This window comes from Poecilia latipinna, unplaced genomic scaffold (assembly GCF_001443285.1).
Source record: "Poecilia latipinna isolate Pla-1442-1.1 unplaced genomic scaffold, P_latipinna-1.0 Scaffold1869, whole genome shotgun sequence".
In the NCBI taxonomy this organism is placed as follows: domain Eukaryota; kingdom Metazoa; phylum Chordata; class Actinopteri; order Cyprinodontiformes; family Poeciliidae; genus Poecilia; species Poecilia latipinna.
In genome coordinates this window covers 91,804-109,687 of record NW_015114485.1, presented here as the reverse complement: position 1 = coordinate 109,687, position 17,884 = coordinate 91,804, and the positions used below count along the sequence as shown (strand labels likewise).

General features: G+C 37.5%; 1 protein-coding gene and 1 long non-coding RNA gene across 8 annotated transcripts in view; one reads left to right on the top strand and one right to left on the bottom strand.

The window, feature by feature from the left end:
* The window catches only part of piezo2b (piezo-type mechanosensitive ion channel component 2b), a 102,556-nt gene that overhangs the window by 10,586 nt on the left and 74,086 nt on the right, over window positions 1-17,884 (bottom strand). For 3 of the 7 annotated variants that reach the window (XM_015014970.1, XM_015014975.1, XM_015014973.1), the window contains 14 exons: window positions 17,284-17,413; window positions 15,917-15,986; window positions 13,852-13,955; window positions 13,220-13,318; window positions 11,427-11,547; window positions 10,182-10,262; window positions 9,884-10,050; window positions 8,124-8,317; window positions 5,919-6,092; window positions 5,188-5,790; window positions 3,922-4,180; window positions 3,601-3,780; window positions 2,535-2,847; window positions 1,322-1,454 (listed from right to left, as the gene is read on the bottom strand). In XM_015014970.1, the coding sequence (XP_014870456.1) occupies window positions 1,322-1,454; window positions 2,535-2,847; window positions 3,601-3,780; window positions 3,922-4,180; window positions 5,188-5,790; window positions 5,919-6,092; window positions 8,124-8,317; window positions 9,884-10,050; window positions 10,182-10,262; window positions 11,427-11,547; window positions 13,220-13,318; window positions 13,852-13,955; window positions 15,917-15,986; window positions 17,284-17,413 (2,628 nt within the window). The remainder of the gene's footprint in view (window positions 1-1,321; window positions 1,455-2,534; window positions 2,848-3,600; window positions 3,781-3,921; window positions 4,181-5,187; window positions 5,791-5,918; window positions 6,093-8,123; window positions 8,318-9,883; window positions 10,051-10,181; window positions 10,263-11,426; window positions 11,548-13,219; window positions 13,319-13,851; window positions 13,956-15,916; window positions 15,987-17,283; window positions 17,414-17,884) is intronic. The other 4 variants (XM_015014976.1, XM_015014977.1, XM_015014972.1 and 1 more) reach the window with 3 other exon arrangements.
* LOC106934836 (uncharacterized) lies at window positions 1,095-2,863 on the top strand. The gene is made up of 3 exons (XR_001421777.1): window positions 1,095-1,285; window positions 2,553-2,686; window positions 2,778-2,863. It is a non-coding gene; the product is annotated as an uncharacterized LOC106934836 (long non-coding RNA).

The following is a 17,884-nucleotide window of genomic DNA, read 5'->3' as shown; positions in this document are numbered from 1 at the left end:
CTGTTCTACTTTTGTACGTTTTCCCCAGAATAAAATTCAAGCACTTTCAAGGTGAGTTTTTAAATTCTGGAGATAAAAACAACACAGATTAACTCAAAAAGACATTTTTAATTCAGCTTCTCTCATTATTAATATTAGTTTTGTTGTAGTATTGTAGATAAACTAAAATATAGCAAAATTTGAGAACAAAACAAAATTCCCCAATTTTAACAACAATGTTTAATGTAAATATAAAAAATAAGACGATGAATAATTCATTGAGGCATTAATTATGATAAATATTCAATAGACTGAAACAATCCAAACAATTCTAGTTAAGGTAAATGACCTCTCTGCTTAAATTAAATGCTTAAACACAATAAAGAAAGTTACAAAAATAAATATCTAAAAAAATAGTCTTGCTAAGTTTTCTGGCATTTAGCAAGTAGAAATAATTTTATCTAAAACAAGAAAAAAATAGTCTGATTTAACTTCAGATAGGAAAAAAAGACTATCTTTTCATCAGGTTATGAAAATTATCTGATCGATACTGAAAAATTATATATCTATATCGGGAATAATAACAATATTCCCCATCAATAAGAGCTGATCTATTCAGTCCAACTCTATGCTTTATTATTTATTTCACATTATATTTAGAATTTCTAATTGCACTTTCTGAACCATTTGAAAGAAGGTTTGTTGTGGTTTATTCTTTACAGTTATTTTTGTCAGTTTCTTTTACATTATACTCCTAATTTGACTGAACAAATTAAAGTTGTTTTGTTTTTATTGGTGTGTTTAAATGTGCCTTAGTGGTGTAAAATAAATGTGCTCTTCAGTACATATGTGTCTGTTTTTTAAATAAACTGTTTAGATCAATTCAGTGCTGTTTTTCTGCATTTGATTGGTATTGACCAATACTAAACCTATTGTTCATTGTAAATTATGTTTTCCAATTTTAAGCTTTTAATCAAATGTTAGAGTTGTGCAGTTTTATACAGAAATCAGGAACTTTACCAAGCTTGAGAAAACTTAAATGGCATTCAAACACCTGTACAAACCCTGATGAGAAATTGGGGCTAACTTCCTGTTGTTGGCATGGCAACCACTCACTCCGTCATGATTACATTTAGCAGAACTACAAGCTTTGATCGGCGCTGCGGCCTGACTGGAAAGCCGTAATTAAAGGTCTAAACTTAGAGCCGTAAAAGGTTTTAGCGGGACGGGATGCGTCTCTCGCATCACTCAACAGGAATATTCCGACCCCTGCTAATGTGACAGAGCCACGGGAAACCAGCAGGCGGTGAGTCAGTTTCTGCGAAACGGCGCGGCGTCATACCGCTTTATGGCGAAAGCCTTGGCTTTGAGCAGCTGCTCCCTCAGCTTCTCGACGATCATCTGCTTGCGGGTCTTCTGCTGGACGCTGGCCTGGCTGCCGTCCTTGTGGCTGCTGTGGCGGGAAACCGTACTTCCTGTGGGAGCAATTTACATTTCGAGCCGTTAATGATCCATGACGATGAGACACAGACTTCATCTTCAAAATCATGTCTGGAAACGGTTAAACACGCATGTTAAAGCTTATGCTAACGCTAAAAAGTCAATAATTTGGTTTTATTAATCCTGACTTTTCACACAACTTGGTCAGATTACGTTATCGCTGCAGCCTGATCCGATTTTTTTTTTTTGTCTTATGCGACGAGTATCTGACCACGACAGTCTGAACATCGAATCATCCGACCTGAACGTCATCGATACTCGATAAACGTCACTACTCTGCGTCCTGGAACGCGCAAGCGGTAAGAAAAACAACAATCATGGCGGACTATAATGAGGATTAAGTTGTTAGTATGCCGGCTGCGGTCAGACAACAATTTCAAAATCGTAAGCTAAGCTACACCGTTAGCATCCATGTTTACTTCCGCAAACACTGAGCACTTCTTCTTCTCCATGGCAGTTGGCAAAACACTGAACTTTCTAAGTGTGACGTTATTGCGCCCTCTACTGCGCATGCAGGGCACTTTCAGGTTGTTTGCAGTTCACACTGGAAAACAGATACAGGTTGCATTTGTTTGAAAATGTGATCTTCACTCCAAAAACCTCAGATATGTAAAGAATAATCCACTTATATTGTATCAACCTTCGAGACCTCTCAGGTCTTCTGGTTCTGCTCTGTATCCCCAGAACCAAACATGGAGAAGCAGCATACAAACCTTTAGCAAACTTCCAGAAACCTGCAGAACAGCCAAAATACAGAGTTTCTTTAAATCAAGACTAAAAACCCAGTTGTTTAGAGTTGCTTTTTAACCACAATAAATGAAAGATTAACCAACATTTTGATGTGTAATGATGGAACGTGGCAAAATATAATATTTACTGGTTTTCTCAATTGTCTCAGTTAGTGAAGTTTGTGTTTTTATGATTTAAATCACTTTGAACTGCCTTGGTGCTGAAATATGCTTTACACATAAGCTTGATTGATTGATTGATTATGCTGGTCTCAGATGTCAATAAGTGTGGATGGCAAAGAAGCTGGCAGAAATAAGACGATTCACCTCTCTTGGATCTTGCAGAAGAACCTCGAGATCGGTAGGAAACATGCGAGCCTCCACTGGAGCTTTTCCGCCTCTGGTACGTCTGCGGCTGCGGGTATTGAACCTGGACCTGTCCTGAATCAACGGAGGTGCCAAAGGTCATGGACCTCAAGGTGTGGTTGGAGCCTCTCCTCTCGTTGATCAGCGATGAGGCCGGCTCCGACTCCTTCTCGCTCTCCTCTTTGTCTCTCCCCTCGTCCTCAGATTCGCTCCGACTCTGATGAGCCGCCTCTTTTTTCTCCTTGGTGTCGTCTTCGTCCCACAAACCGTGACACTGAGGAGGAGGAGAGCAACCGGATGAAGACACTTCAAATTAGCACTGATTAATGAAATAATTGTAATTGATTAATTGGAGTATTAGACTCAAAAGGAGGCCAGTTACTGAAAGAGTAATACACACTGCAAAAACACAACATCTTGTTTGCCTAGTTTCTAGTGCAAATATAAATAAGTCAAAACTAATGAAGTAACTTTTCAGCAATATAAATGAGCTTGTTAAGTCAATAATTCCTCTTAATACTGATGAAAAAGTTCTAGTTTTACTGGCAGATTATTCACTTATAACAAGACATTTTTCCCATGCAAAATAATTGCTTAATTTTTACTAAAATTAAGCAATTATTTACTTAAAACAAGCTCCTATATCTTATATATACAAATTATTTATTAGTTTTATTTAATTCTAAGTGTTCTAAGATATTTGCACTAGAAACTAGACAAAAAAATACTTGGAATTTTTGCAGTGCAGAGCAGTAATGAGTGATTAATCAGATTAATTGTGATTAATTAATTATTGAGCTGATTACTGAAGTAATTGTCAGCTAATTTAGTAATCGATTATTCATTAACTGGAGTATACAGACTCAAAAAGAGGCCAGTTGCTGAAAGATCACCAGTTACCTCCAAAAACACAAAATTTTACAAGTATTTTTGTTTTCTAGTGTAAATATCTTAGTATTAGTCAAACATTTCTGTCTAATTCAGTTTCACCATTTAAGACACTTTCAATGTCTCCATTTGCTGGTACCTTCAGGATGGACCTGTGGAAGAACAGAGCCAGCAACTGGATCAAGTCATAGTGGACGTATCCATCTTTCTTCTCCACACCGATGATGTTGGGAGGATAAAATGGTTTATTCTTGTTTATCTTGTCCTGGTTGAAGGGGAAGAAGCCAAACTGGAAGAAGTACTTGATGACAATGGTGACCTGGAGGGGAAACAGATGAGTTTTTTTAAGCTTCCGGAAATAAATACTAAAGGAATCCTCTCACCTCCTCGAGATGATCTAGAAAACTAACAAAATGAAACATCATGGAGATGCATCCATCACCTTTTCTGTGATTTTTACCTCTGTGTAGATGATGGCCATCATCCAGTAGCGTTTACTGGGCCGCGGCACTGACAGCATGGCCCAGAGGAAGATGGTGACGGGGAGAACCAGGGTGACGAAGGAGGCCGACACCATGTGGTTGATAATGATGACCAGGTAGCAAACGAACTCCGAGTGGGCCACCAGCATGTTGTAGAGGGCATAGCAGAACTGCAGGATCAGCGGCTGGGTTTGGTAGAAATGGTCCGACTGTTCCAGCTCCTCGTCATAGAACATCCTGAACGCAGAGAGGCGGCCATGAAAAACCTGGGAACTTGGGCTGAGACACTCGAAGCATACAGGTCAAAATCCAAACAATTAGGAATAGGAGAAGAGAAGGGGGTAAACCAGACCTCACACTGAAAACTGACAAAAACATCCCAGAAAACAGGCGAATCCAGTAAGGGTGTTTACAGACCAGATAGTCTAGGAGATTTTGTTCGATTGGGGACCAAAATTGCAACATTTGTTCTATTTTCATCTGGTGCGTTTCACTCTCACACTTTCACTGTCGAATGAATTAAATCCTCTGAAAATCCTGTTCCCCTCCTCGCCTGGGTGGCACTGCAACAAGAACCACTGAAGGAAACGACACAAAAAGGAAGGAAGTTGCGCTTCTTGAGCGCAACTTCCTTCACAAAATGCAAACAAAAATGGAGTAATGTCAGATTTTAGCAGTTATGGGATTTCTCTATTGTCTTTAGTAAAAGACCCAAGGCAATTTTGATTTGCTTGTTTTTACCCAGATTGCTTTGCTCTATAGTTCACTTCCTGTTTTTGATGCCGTCTTCAGTTCGCTTGGAGTTCACATTTGCATTCAAAGCGCATCAGAGTTCACTTCAACCAAACCAAGGCATAAGGTTTTAGGTGGACCAGAGTTTGATGTTTTGGTCCATATCAGAGTTCAATCGTAGATTCAAAAGGAACTGGACTTTCTACTCAAATCAACCAGTCACTTTAACTTAGAATATGTGAAAAATGTCTTGTTTTACTGGCAGATTATTTTACTTACAACTTGTACATTTCCATCAATATTAAGTCATTTTTTAACTTGAAACCAGCTCTTGCCTAAAAGTTACTTGTTTGTTAGTTTTGTCTTATTTCAAGTGTTCTAAGATGTTTTTCACTAATCTAGATCAAAAATACTTGGTAAGATTTAGTTTTTTGCAGTGCCAGATGTTCAAAGGGATGAATGTTTTTGCAGTGACCTGTTTATATTGATAACTTTTGATCAAATGGACCTACTTGTTGAGCAGCAGCTCGCTGGCCGTCAGCTCGGTGGTCATCGACGGCAGCATGATGTCCGACCTACTGTCCGAGCGGCTGTCGGACGTCATGACCAACCGCCGCCTCCGGTAGGAGTCACTCTCGTCGTCGCTGACCTCCAGGCGGTCGAAGCTCACCGCCTTACTGTAGCTGGGCGGTACGTCGGCGTCGGACGTTTTGGAAGCGTCCGTGTCGGGGGTGTAGAGCGTGACGGCCTGGTCCTCCATCTGCGAGAAGCCCTGCTGTCCGAGTACGTCTTCGCTCTCGCTGATTGAATTGTTCTCCCTTGATGAGGCAGCCAATTCTGCGTCATCCTGCCTGGCGGACGGACCCTCATCTGGACTAAAGGAGTCGCAGGGAGCAGCTTCTACTTCCTGCTCCTCTCCTCCAACTTCTTCATCAGGTTCCCACAGCTCTTTATCATCATCTTCAACGTTCACCTCATCACGCTGCGTCTCCTCTGCTTCCTGATCGTCCGCGGGACACTGAGCGTATTCTCCTTGGTCTTGTTCATCCTCCACTTCCTCGATGGTGTCTGTGGTTCCTTGTCTGGAGTAGATCATGACGCTTTGAGTCGTTTCACTAAACAGGGGGAAACAAACAAAATCTATTTATTTTACAGGAAAATAACAGCCTTAAAAGCAATGGACTTGATGAAAACAGTCATGAGATGCAGCGATGGTGTTCATGTGAGTGAAATGGCGAAGCACCTGGACACAATGCTGCTGCCGCTGTCTATGGACGAATTAGCAATGTCCATGCTGTACATCTTCCGCAGGCTGGGCCTGGGGCGCTGACTGGTTTTGGGAATGTTCTCCGGCATTGGGTCCATGTCTTCCAGAGTGGACTGGCGGGAAAACAGGGTGGTGGCCTCCGTGATGGCACTGGCAGACAGTGATGGGATGGGATGATGAGCAACAGTGAGAGGGACAGACGATGTTCAGTAATGATGCATGATGGTAAAAACAAAAAGTGGAGTGAATCGACTCCATTTAATGATGCTGGAAGGATATTGACCCTTTGCACGTGACGTCACTCTCTTCAAAAAGTGGCCCACTCCACCATGACTGACAACAAAACAACTTACATGCTCCAGTAAAGATGGTCAAAAAACAGATCGCTGGCAGCCTAATATCAGTTGATTTCATTGTAGAAATGATCATAGGGTGAATTCATGGATTTGCAGGAAATACTTTTTTACAAGATTAGCTTTCATATATTTTATAACTAAGATGCAGTCATATTATACAATAGAGAAGCTACAAGTTTAACTTTTAGTAACTGGAAAAAATGCCTCACAATTATGTAGCCTGCTTTGAACAAAATAACTAGACTTTTGTACGCTTTTAAGTCTGCTCCAGTGTAAAAAGAAACCCTATTTATGACAAAGTGATATAAATCATGTGGCGTGAATTCAGTCAAAATCGGCAATTTGATCAAATCAACAAACGTGAGGATGGAAATGGTATGGATTGGTTTCTTGGCTAGCTATTTCCAGGATTGCTAGAACTTCGCTGGGGTTGCTAGGTAACGGGGCTGGAACTCGGCTGGGGTTGCTAGGTAACGGGGCAGTTTTCTCATGATATTGACCTAATATGGAAGTTTTCCAGAGACCAAACAACATAAACACAGACAAATTAGCTCGACTTAAATAAGTAGAAGCCATATTGACAAAAACAACTTGGGGAAAACATTCCTGTCCCTCAATTCCGACATCCGTCACGTCGCCTCGCTCTACATATGGCAGTTTTCCTGTCCAGTGATGTAGTATTTTAACACCTTTTTGCTCCAAAAGTGAATGAAATATGTCAATATTGACATTTTATGTTCAGAATTCACATTTAACCAATTGAGTTTTCCAAAAATAGCTAATTAATCCTAACATAATTCTATTAGGTAGCAAAACACAGTTAGAGGCACTCCTGCTACAGCTAATAAACATAACACAATAAACAATCAAAAATTCTTAATCGTATGGAATTCATCACATATAAATTATTTGGGTTAGAGAGCAAGGAAGGGAGGAAAAAAACATACATTACTTTACAACATATGTAATAATCTAGTTTAAAATGAATTTAGTTTAAAGAGGACATACTTTGCTTCTTTGAACAGGTAAAAATAGGCCTATGGGTAAAACCGTGCTGGAACTTGGCTGAGGTTGCTAGGTGACAGAGCTGGAACTCTGCCAGGGTTGCTAGGTAACAGGGCAGTGCTGGCTGATTGCAATGGTTTGTTTTTCATTAACTGTAAGCAGAAAATCATCATAGGTGTTGAAACAATCATTTGAATGCAACATGATTCACTTTTTGATGAAAGTGACTTAATACTATAGAGGTATTTGCAACGGTTTGTCTCCAGAGACTAAAAAAACATGAAACCATTGCCAGAAAATGCCTAGATGTTTTTTAAAGCACTTGTTCTGTTTCTAGAAGCAGTAGAGAACCAAATGGAAATACAAAAACGTGCAAAAGGTGAATTTTGAAAAGTTAGTTTTCTTTAAAAAGTTAGAAAGCTTTAAAATTCAGAGAAGTTACAACGGATCAATCGCCCCTAAAATATGTTATGAACAAAAACTTCGAGCATAAATGAAGCATAAATGCAGAATTTAAGCTGTGTGCTTAGACAAAACATGTCTAAAACAGAATGTGTAGCTCTGTAACAAATATAATTTTCAGTAATCTGGGGAAACAAAATGTCATTTATTATTCAACTAAGTAGTTGGTATAACTGTGTGTTTATATCAACAAAGCTAGCATTTATTTGCTATATATTGAAAAACTTCTCAGCTATTTATTTTTTTTGTCATGGCAAATAAGAGCAGTGTAAATTAAACATGGGGAATGAATTTATTCTCTGTGGTTTTTAGAGGATGATCGATGTTGATGATGCATCCAGCGTGTGGCGCTGTGTACCTGGACATGCTATCTCTGGAGGCCGTGGAGTCCTGGCTCTCCATCGGGTAGCCTCTCCTCCTCTTCCGGGCCTGGGTGGAGCCGGACATGGACCCGTCCTCGCTCAGCTGGTCCAGGCTGGCCTGCCTGGAGATGTTCAGCCTCATGGCCTTCTGGTAGTAAACATGAATGCTCTCTCTGGATGGCACGTTGCCCTGCAGTCACAAAATGGGTTTCACTTTGAAATAATAACCAAGATTTACATCTCTCATCTTTATTTTCACATTTCTGTCACACTTTGGACTGCCAATCAGATTTTAATATCAGGAAAATAAATCGTGAGTAAAATACAGAAGGTAATCTGACCCTGTGTGAAAACATAAATCATGAATCTGCTGTGATTAACCAAATATTTGTGTTTAATTTTCATAACCACATCCAGATCTGGTTATTTCTAGACCTGTAGAATAAAGAAAAAAATCACTTAAATACAATAAACTATAGTATGCGTTTCCAATGAGTTTCATTTGTAAGATTAAACTTTTAAAAATTGACAACCTTTTGGAAGATATTAAACATATTTTTCAGAAAGGATAAATTTATGAATTAAAAGAAATAATGTATTAAAAATGCTTTTTATTGGTTTAATGTGATTTTCTAACTTTAAATGTTTTCATTAACTGTAAGCAGAAAATCATCATAGGTGTTGAAACAATCATTTGAATGTAACATGATTCACTTTTTGATAAAGTTCCTGAAATAAATTGACTTTTCAATAATATTCTGATTTATTGAATGTAGTATCTGTTTGGCAACATGAAGTAGGCTACAAGATCCCAAGAAACAAGTTGTGACCCAAACTCAACAAATTAAAAGAAAAAGGAGGGAAACCAAATAACTGGCATCCAGCTTCCAGCCCACATCATCACCATCCCATCTGATGATAAGGCAACATTTAAATACCCTTTGGGGTAAAATAAAGTCATTTGAATTTAATTGAATAAATTCAAATGAATAAATTCTGAAAATCCAGCAGGAAAAGGTTCCTGTGCTTGTAGCCTTAAATTAAAACTCAGCTGGATAATGACTCAAAACACTCCAGCAAGTCCACTTCTGAAAAACTAGGAAAAAACAAAATTACATTTCTGAAGAGGCCTAGTCAAAGTACAGACTTGGATTTTAATCTGGTTTAGGAAGTTTTTGGTTTTTTTCCCCCTTAATGAATAAAATCCTGACTTGAAAACGTCTTTTTGTGTTTCTTCAGGTCATCTTTGTCTGACATCAACATTTACATCTGACAGAAAATAATGTTGAAAAAGTTACTCCTTGTTTAATGGCTGAAAATTTTACTTGTAGTTTGGCTTAAAATGGACTTTTTACATGAAATGTTATCTTAACGTGTAATAACGTACTTTTGGAGCTGCATAATAATGAAGCAATTTAATTATATACTTTTTAAATAACTATTACTTGTAATTTAAATTAATTCTGCTGGCTTTATATAGGTACCACATGGGAAAAGGTAGTTTTAGAATATTCAGATTGTTTTTCATCCAGTTTTTATATTTTTATATATATTTTTTTACCCAAATATAGAGGTTTATAAGTTTCAACCCAGTTTTTGGTCTTTTTTTAGTTAAAAAAAAAAGTCAATTTAGTTGCCATATCTAAATATGTTGTCAAGCCATCAACCCAACCCAGCTGAGTTAAAACAACCCAGATTGGACCAGCACCAGGTTCCAAACTGGGCTGTTTTTAGCAGTTTTTAGTGAGGATTTCACCTTTTTGACCTCCCGCGTCAGCATGCAGCGCTCGATGCGAAGCACGGTGGAGATGTCGATGTACTCCCTGCACATGTCGTTCATCCAGTTGGTGAAGCTCTCCACCGTCGTCTGGAAGAGCACCCAGGTGAACTTTATGATGTTGAACACCCGCTTGATGATGTTGTCTGCGTGAGACGAGGCAACAAAAGCTGCATGTTACCAGTTAGAGGGGAAATGTTGCAGCAAAACATGGAGAAATGAACAGAAAGGGAGGAAGAACGAGATAAATTATTGGGTTAAATGAGGAAAAACGTACCTGGACCAGCAGACTTTTTGTTTTCTTCTCCTTTTTCTTGCCCATCAGAAAGCTCTCCCACCTCGATCGCAACATGATCTGCTAAAAAAATAAAACCAATGCCTCAAAAAAATTTACTCATTTAAAGTTTTTATATTCGCTAATTATTATTAAAAGATTACCTTTTAAAATAAATTACCAATTTATTGCTATGTATATTAAGATGTTATTTAAAAAACAAACCATCTCTATATTATTTAAATCAGGCAAGTCGAACTCATTTTCGTTTTGGACCAAATCAAGATCATGAATGCTCTTCAAGGGCCGGTTGTGCCAGGATGTATTGATAAAACCTGATCACAAACTGTTAAAATATCAATCAATTCTTAAAATTAAATAATATTATTGAACATCTTTTCAGTCCCTCCAGGATTTTGTATTTGTGGCACTAATTTGGAAATATTTGCACTTATTTATTACAGTAAATGCGACTTTTTATTACTCGCTGTAGATCAGCGAGTAATAAATGATCTACAGCTGCCTTAAGGCGGAGGCAGCTGTTTAGGACAACTAAGAAAGTTTTTGACAATTTTTGAGAAAATCTGCAGTAAACTCCCAATTATTAGTGCAAAAAGTGCAGAGATTCATTGATTTCATGTGAATTTCCACAATAATTCTCAAGAAACTGGAGGGACTGATTGATATAATTTAGCAGTGAACAGATAAAAACTGCATTGATTTGACTGGTAACATAAAATATATCAAAACATGGTGTTTAGTCAAGAATCGAGAGGGCCAAATAAACAGCTGTGGCAGGCCGGATTTGGCCCACGGGCCTCGAGTTTGACACATGATTTAAACAGTTATGGATTATCACGTATGGGCAGTAGCAGTCAGTCTCACAACGAATCTCAAGAAGCCTCTGACTGAAGACAGTCACTGTATGTCAGTTTTATGACATGCTAACTGCTCAATATTTAAGGTATTGTACAAAACATGACCTGGATGACATCATCAGTTGTTTACAAGCACTGCTAATCCGCCTCGTTTGCTTTTGCTGCTCTTTGAAGCAGCCAAAACCAAACCTGTGCCACTTTTTATCATCATAACACAACTCCAAACATTGTTGCTGCAAAACTGTGGGACTGTAAAACCATACCAAACCATAGCGAGTTTATCACGCAGAATGTGCATTTTTGAGTTTTCCAGTTTAGCAACGTTTCATTACAATATTAATGAATCAAAAGCAAAGAATTATAGATTTACCATCTTTCTTGCTTTTCCTGCCTCTCACTCTTTTTGTGTATTTCTTCCAAAACTTGCGTTTGTCTTTGGCTCGTGCCTTCAGAGCAGCTTTGGGGTCGGTGATCCAGGCCTGGTAAAGAAACTGCAGAGCAGAGCAGAGCCGTTTCGTTTCAACCGGGTCGGTTTTGGTGGAGCGACGGGGAAGAAAATAAAATTTATTCATTGTGTCAAACGCCAGAATGAAACAATAATTCACTCTCTACACTGGATTCACATGTAATTATTTCTAAAAAGCCTTTAAATAAATATTCCATTGGGTATAAATATGATGTGTGTCTGTTAGCCACTCCTCAAAATGGCAAAGACAAGAAAACATGACATCTAAGTAAGGCTTATCTTCAAATTGATCTCCAATATTTTTTCCATATCTAAAGCTTTAATTAAAAAGTTTTTTTTTAAACTGAGTTACGACAGAAGTTCCTGTTTGTCTTCCTACAAAACTTAAGATCAAAACATTAATTTTGTGAAATATCATAAGGTTTTACATAAAATTAGTTACTAGTTCAAGCCCTCAATGAATAAATGCACTAAATTTGTATTTTTTCTTTTCATTTTCTATTTTTTTTTCAGTATGAAAATATACAGCTGCAGAAAATGAAGAAATAATTTTTAAATTTTCTCCATACTTGGCAATAATAATTTTATTTTTGTCAATACAATAAAATCTAGTCATAATATTTTAGATTAAACCTAAAGGCTGACTCACTTGTTGAAGAGACCAATTGATTAATAGTAAACTATAAGATATTCTACCTTGAAATATAATTAATAAAGGAATTTTTAGCAGCTGTATGTTCAACCATTTGAATATAAACCAATTTTAAAAAACTAAAAATATAATGTATCATGTTTTTTCCCAGTCTGGTTTCAAACTTTCACATCTATAAAAATAAAAACGTTTCAAGTCATGCAGATTTTGCATCGACTACAATGTTCTACATTGTCTTGTGCAACAATATCTGACATTTCTGCAGAGCAGCAATCAACAAAAGGCAGGAAAAAAAACCTTCTTCACATGCAAAACGCTTCATGCCAGAGTAACAATCATGCAGCACAAAAACATTCCCACTCCGGCTCATACTTGCTGATTTTTGTATCAATAAAGTTTACACCAAATATGAGCTGCAATCATCATAAAACTGCAATGTAAGTTGCTAAAGGTGACCTGTTATGCTTCCTTGAACAGGTTAAGATAAATCTGTGGCCTATACAAAACACGTTTATTTTTTATTTTTTGTTGCACAAAATCATTTTTAGAGATTTTATCCTGATCAGTTCTGCCTAGTTTGAGGTGTTTTATTGTGTCTTGTCACTTTAAATCTAAATAAGCTGCTGCTGTGAAAATGACTGCGAAACGATACAAAATTATATGCCATATATCTTTGACAAGCAGAAGTAGAGCCTCCTGCACAACCAGCAAGAATGCAGAAAGTGGTTTCTGAATGTTAAATCATCAACAAAACACTTGTTTTTGTCAGCAGCCATTGTACAGCAATGTAAAACCAGCTGACCAATCATGCTGGAACTCTGTTTTAGTTGCTAGGTAATGGGCTGGGCTTCACTGGGGTTGCTAAGTAACAGAGGAGTGCCTGCCGACTTATGACAGACACCAAAACACATTAACGTATTGCCATAAAATTGTTTTTTAGAGACCCAAATGGAAGTAGAAAAACAAAATGCAACTTTTACATAAAAGGTCCCCTTTAGACGTTCCCACAGCAAAACAAGCATGTTCAGGTGAGTATAGCGAGTACCTTTCCTGCCTTGACTAGATACTGCAGCACAGTTTTAGGCAGCCTAATGATTGACTTGGGCAAAGCCAGAACGGCTGAGACAAACTTTCCGATCGCTCGCTAAAAGGCAGAAGAAAGAGGGACAAGATTTAGTAGAGTTAGACTGCAGGTTGAAGGAAGACCTGAGTGAGGAGGCAGAGGAGATGGAGATTGATGAGTTAAACACATTAATTTGTGCACAAATTATTGACAAACCAACAAAATGTGATTAAAAAGAGAAGGAAAAAATGAGATGTTATGTAGAATGAGGTGAAATGAACCGTTGTTGGAGGCGGGTTGAGGAAAAGGTCAGACAGTCTGCAGACCGACGATAAAAAGATTCTCAAGTGTTTCACTCTGTTTTCCATCACAAGTGGATATAAAACCCCAACAGAGCAACGTTCACTTTATTTAAGCAAATGAAAATATCCTTTTTATTTTTATTTTTTAAAGAAACAAGCCTTATTTTGGCTTCATTTTCTGGATACAGTAAATCCATCAGGAAACAAAGTAGATTTTACTCCTAATAAATATAAAGTTGTTTGATTCTCAGAGTTCAAACAGCAGAGAGAGAGAAAACATTTTTTTCTGAAACCAAAGGAATATCGATCCACCTGAAATGCCGACTTCTTTGGTGGCTCCTCGTCTTTTTTCTCCTCCTCTTCATCTTCTTCTTCGCTGTCAGTTTCAAACAAGTAATAATCTCCACTTCTGACCACTAGGGGGCAGAAGAGAAAACGTTTTTACATGAACTCAGAGGCCAGAAACCTTCATTTGTTCATCGTCAAACATTAAAATCAGAAACAGAGAGGAGACGGAAACAGGATGTATGAAAGTTATGACACTCACCATTACTTGAAAAATAACAGAAATTAACAGTGAGACACATTTATAGACAGATGAAGTAATTACACAAAGAAAGAACAAACTCTTTCAATTCTAAGATTTCATTTATCAGGAATTAATAAATTGAATTAGTTCTTACCAGATTTTAAAATTATTTAAATCTCACCTCAAATGTGAATAAATTCACAACAGATCCACACTGTCATGACAAATTGCGTACAGGTAATATTATTATAACTCAGCTAATAAAGTCGAAAGGTACAGGAGAATTAAGCAAAGCAAAAATATTAAAACAAACCAAATACAATGTTTCAATCCTCAAGATTGGGTGAAAGAGCAAAACACAATCTTACTAAAAAAATTTAAAAAATGCTGCCTGGATGAGGATTCATTTCCCCATTTTTTTTTATTTTGCTCACTTTTTATTCTCAGATTTTGACTTTTTTTTTTTAGGATTTATGTTCTCTTTCTGATATTTTTCCTCATTATTTTGAAAATTTTCCTCAGATTTTTTATTGAGTTTTTCTGAGATTTTGAATTTTTTCATCAATTTCTTTTCACCTTTCTAAATTTCCTTATTTGAAATTTTTAATTCTTTTCTAAGATTTTTTTTCTCCCAGTTTTTTTATTTTATTTTTTTCTTAAGATGTTGATGGCATTTTATTCTCAAATTGTAACTTTTTTCCTCAAAATTTTGACTTCTTTTTCCCAGGATTTGAAATTTGCAAAGATTTTTTCCCCTTAAAATTGTAAAGAATTTTGACTTTTTTTTCTCAGATATTTCTGTCTGACTTTTTATTATTTTCTCTGAATTTTTACAAAAATTCTTCAGTGACCACGGTCCATAGTTCTCTTGTGTAGCTGCCACATGTTAATAAATTGTGGAAGAAATCTTTTTAAATCAAACAATGACAACAGAATCTATAACAAAACAAATAATAAAAATCTAACTTGTATGTTTTGGTAGATTTGAAGTTAGATATAATCGATTTTAGAACCTGGTAAAGAACTTGAAATCCTCAGAATTGAATGTTTAATCATTTCTTTTAATCTTTTAAACTGTTATGATGAGGTTTGTGTGAAGGAAGAACCTATGATTTGTGTGAACATTTCTCTCTACGCTGTAAGAAGAGACACCAGGCTGCAGCAGCTGAGTGTCAGAAGCGATGGATAGACAAGGCTGACTTATGTCCTTGAGCAGAACTGCAGTGGGCAGGAAATGAGGGAGGATGCTAGGAAATGGAGATGAAACACCAAATGACAAAGAGATAAAATAATTTGCAAAATGTCATGTGGGGGCGGACGATGACATGAGACATGAGTTTGCACCAAACAGGCAACCATTGTGGGAAAACTCAGAGGAAAAGTGTTTGTTTTTTAATCAGTTTCAGAGTTTTTTCATGTCTGAATCGTCTGTTTTGCTTTCACCTGTTTGGTGATCATGTCTGCAGGCAAAGCAGGAAAAAACCCTTCCTCCTTTATTCCAGTACTGAGAATAAAGGTGGGTTTGTTTCATGTCTTTGCCTAAAAATCAGAGCGATTCTCTACTGTGGGCTTTTCAGGCGAAAAATGTCCAACAAACCTCCAGCCATTACTCCTTTTCTCCTTCATCGTGTCTGTTTAAGGCGACCAGGCTCTTTATCGTTTTATCTGAAAAATCCTCAAGCAGGCAGCGAAACGGCGCCTTAAGCAGAGACAGAAACGGGTTAATGACTGGAGGAACGGTGCCTTCAGAGCCCTGGGACAGTATGGGAATCCTCAGCGTTCTGGTCAAGGACAAAAGGGGCCAGTGAGAGTGGAGGAAGAGAAAAACGGGGTTTGGGGTCAACCTACTGGAAGCATGGTCAACCCACGGCCTCCACCACTGCTTTTTTTTGGTCTTGGCTTTCGCTCGCTGTGCTCCTAAAATTTCACAAATACATCAGTGCAATAAAAGTAAATGTCATAAAAGTAAATGAAAATAAAAAATAAAAATCCACAAATTTAAGATTCTTAAGTAAGGCAATTTACAGCAGCTTGCAAACGTATTCACACCCCTTGAACTCTCACATTTAGTCAAGTTACAAACTCAAACTTCAATTCAAAACTTGGGTTTTATTTGATGGAGCAAAACAAAGAAGTAGGAAAACGGATAAAAGGGGATTTATACTTTCTCAAATAAAAACAAAAAGTGAGTCAAATATATTTAAATAGTCACTTCGTTAAACTATTTTCTACATTTTTGCACATTTAAAAACTAAAAACTCGACAGATTTTTCCAGGTCACTGAACTGTGTTAAGGTCTGGACTTTGACTAGGTCAGGATTGTTTAAGCTTTTTGTCATGTGGGCCAAAATTATTGAGTCAAGACAAAAAACTGAAGTAGAAAAATGTTATTCATCACAGATTCAGAAATTAAGAAGTATTTTACATGTTTGGTGCATTAAACCTAAATCTGCCTTAAACGTTTAACCTTTTCTGTCTGTTGTGTCTTCATGATGATGTTTATTCATTAATGTTCTCTAAAAAATCTCCGAGTCCTTAAAACAGTTTAAGCAGCTAAAAATGCTTTAACATCAGTATGTGAAAAGTTCAGTGTAGAATTGATCTGCTGATTATTTTGGGATTAACCAATAAATAAATGGACAGGAAGAGCTGCCTGTGGAGTTCCAAGTTACAGAAAAAGGGTTTTTATTTTTCATCTTAAATGCAAAATGTAAATGTTTTTATACAATTTTCACTGTACAATCCCAATTTGTACAACTTTGATTAATCATGATTAATTGTGTATTTCAATAATCAATTAATCAAGATTGTGATAAATCAACTATTTCATTAATCTGATTAATTTTAATTAATCGACAATTTCAATACCATTTCACAATTCTATTAATCATGTTTATCCAGATTAATCATAATTCAATTAATCGTGATTTGATTACTCACAGTTAATCGTTTCAGCTCTATTTTTATCTGGGTTTTATTTAGTGGTGTCGGAGTTAAGGGGGCTGAACACAAATGCAATTTTATTTTTAAAGCAGAACTTGTCACAGTTATGTGTTATTTCTTTTGTTTGTCTTTCATGTAAAAATTACATTAAAATAGTTGGATGAAAAAGTTCAAGGGTTGTGAATTCGAACGGTGGCATCGTTACGTAGGACAAACATCATCTGAGTCTTATTATGGGCTCCACAGGGAGAGTCGGCGGCAGCCTTCGTCATACCATCATCATCCTCCTCCTCCTCCTCGGGCCGGACGAGCGTCTGTCCGTCGGCAGACTCCTGCGCCAGGCTCAGCATCTTCTCCTTGCCCCTCTTAAACTTTTGCTGCCTCACCTTAATGCGGTCCATCCTGATTAGATCAGAAAAGACGCAGAGGAACATCACCGCACGGCGTCCATAAACGTCTCCAGGCTTCAGAAACAAGAGCATGGTCTATTACGGCGGAGTGCTCATTAGTGGAGGTGAGTGGGCATCAACCGGGCTCGTGAGGAACTTCAGAGGAAACTATAAGCAGTGGAAACGCGCTGCTTTTAGGTGGTATGATATGCTAATGGCCGCCTTCCAGGAAGCCACGCTGAGCCTGGAGAGGCTTTTAAACCACAACAATCATGTTTACTTAATTATGGACGGAGTTACAACGAGCGAGGCTCACCAAAGGAACTGAGAGGAGGAGGCAGGAAGTCACAGAAAGAGTAAAAATCTGACTTCCTGTTGATTATCACCAACATTTAACAGAATCCAGTTTAAAGAGATGGATGGATGGATGGATGGATGGATGGATGGATGGATGGATGGATGGATGGATGGATGGATGGATGGA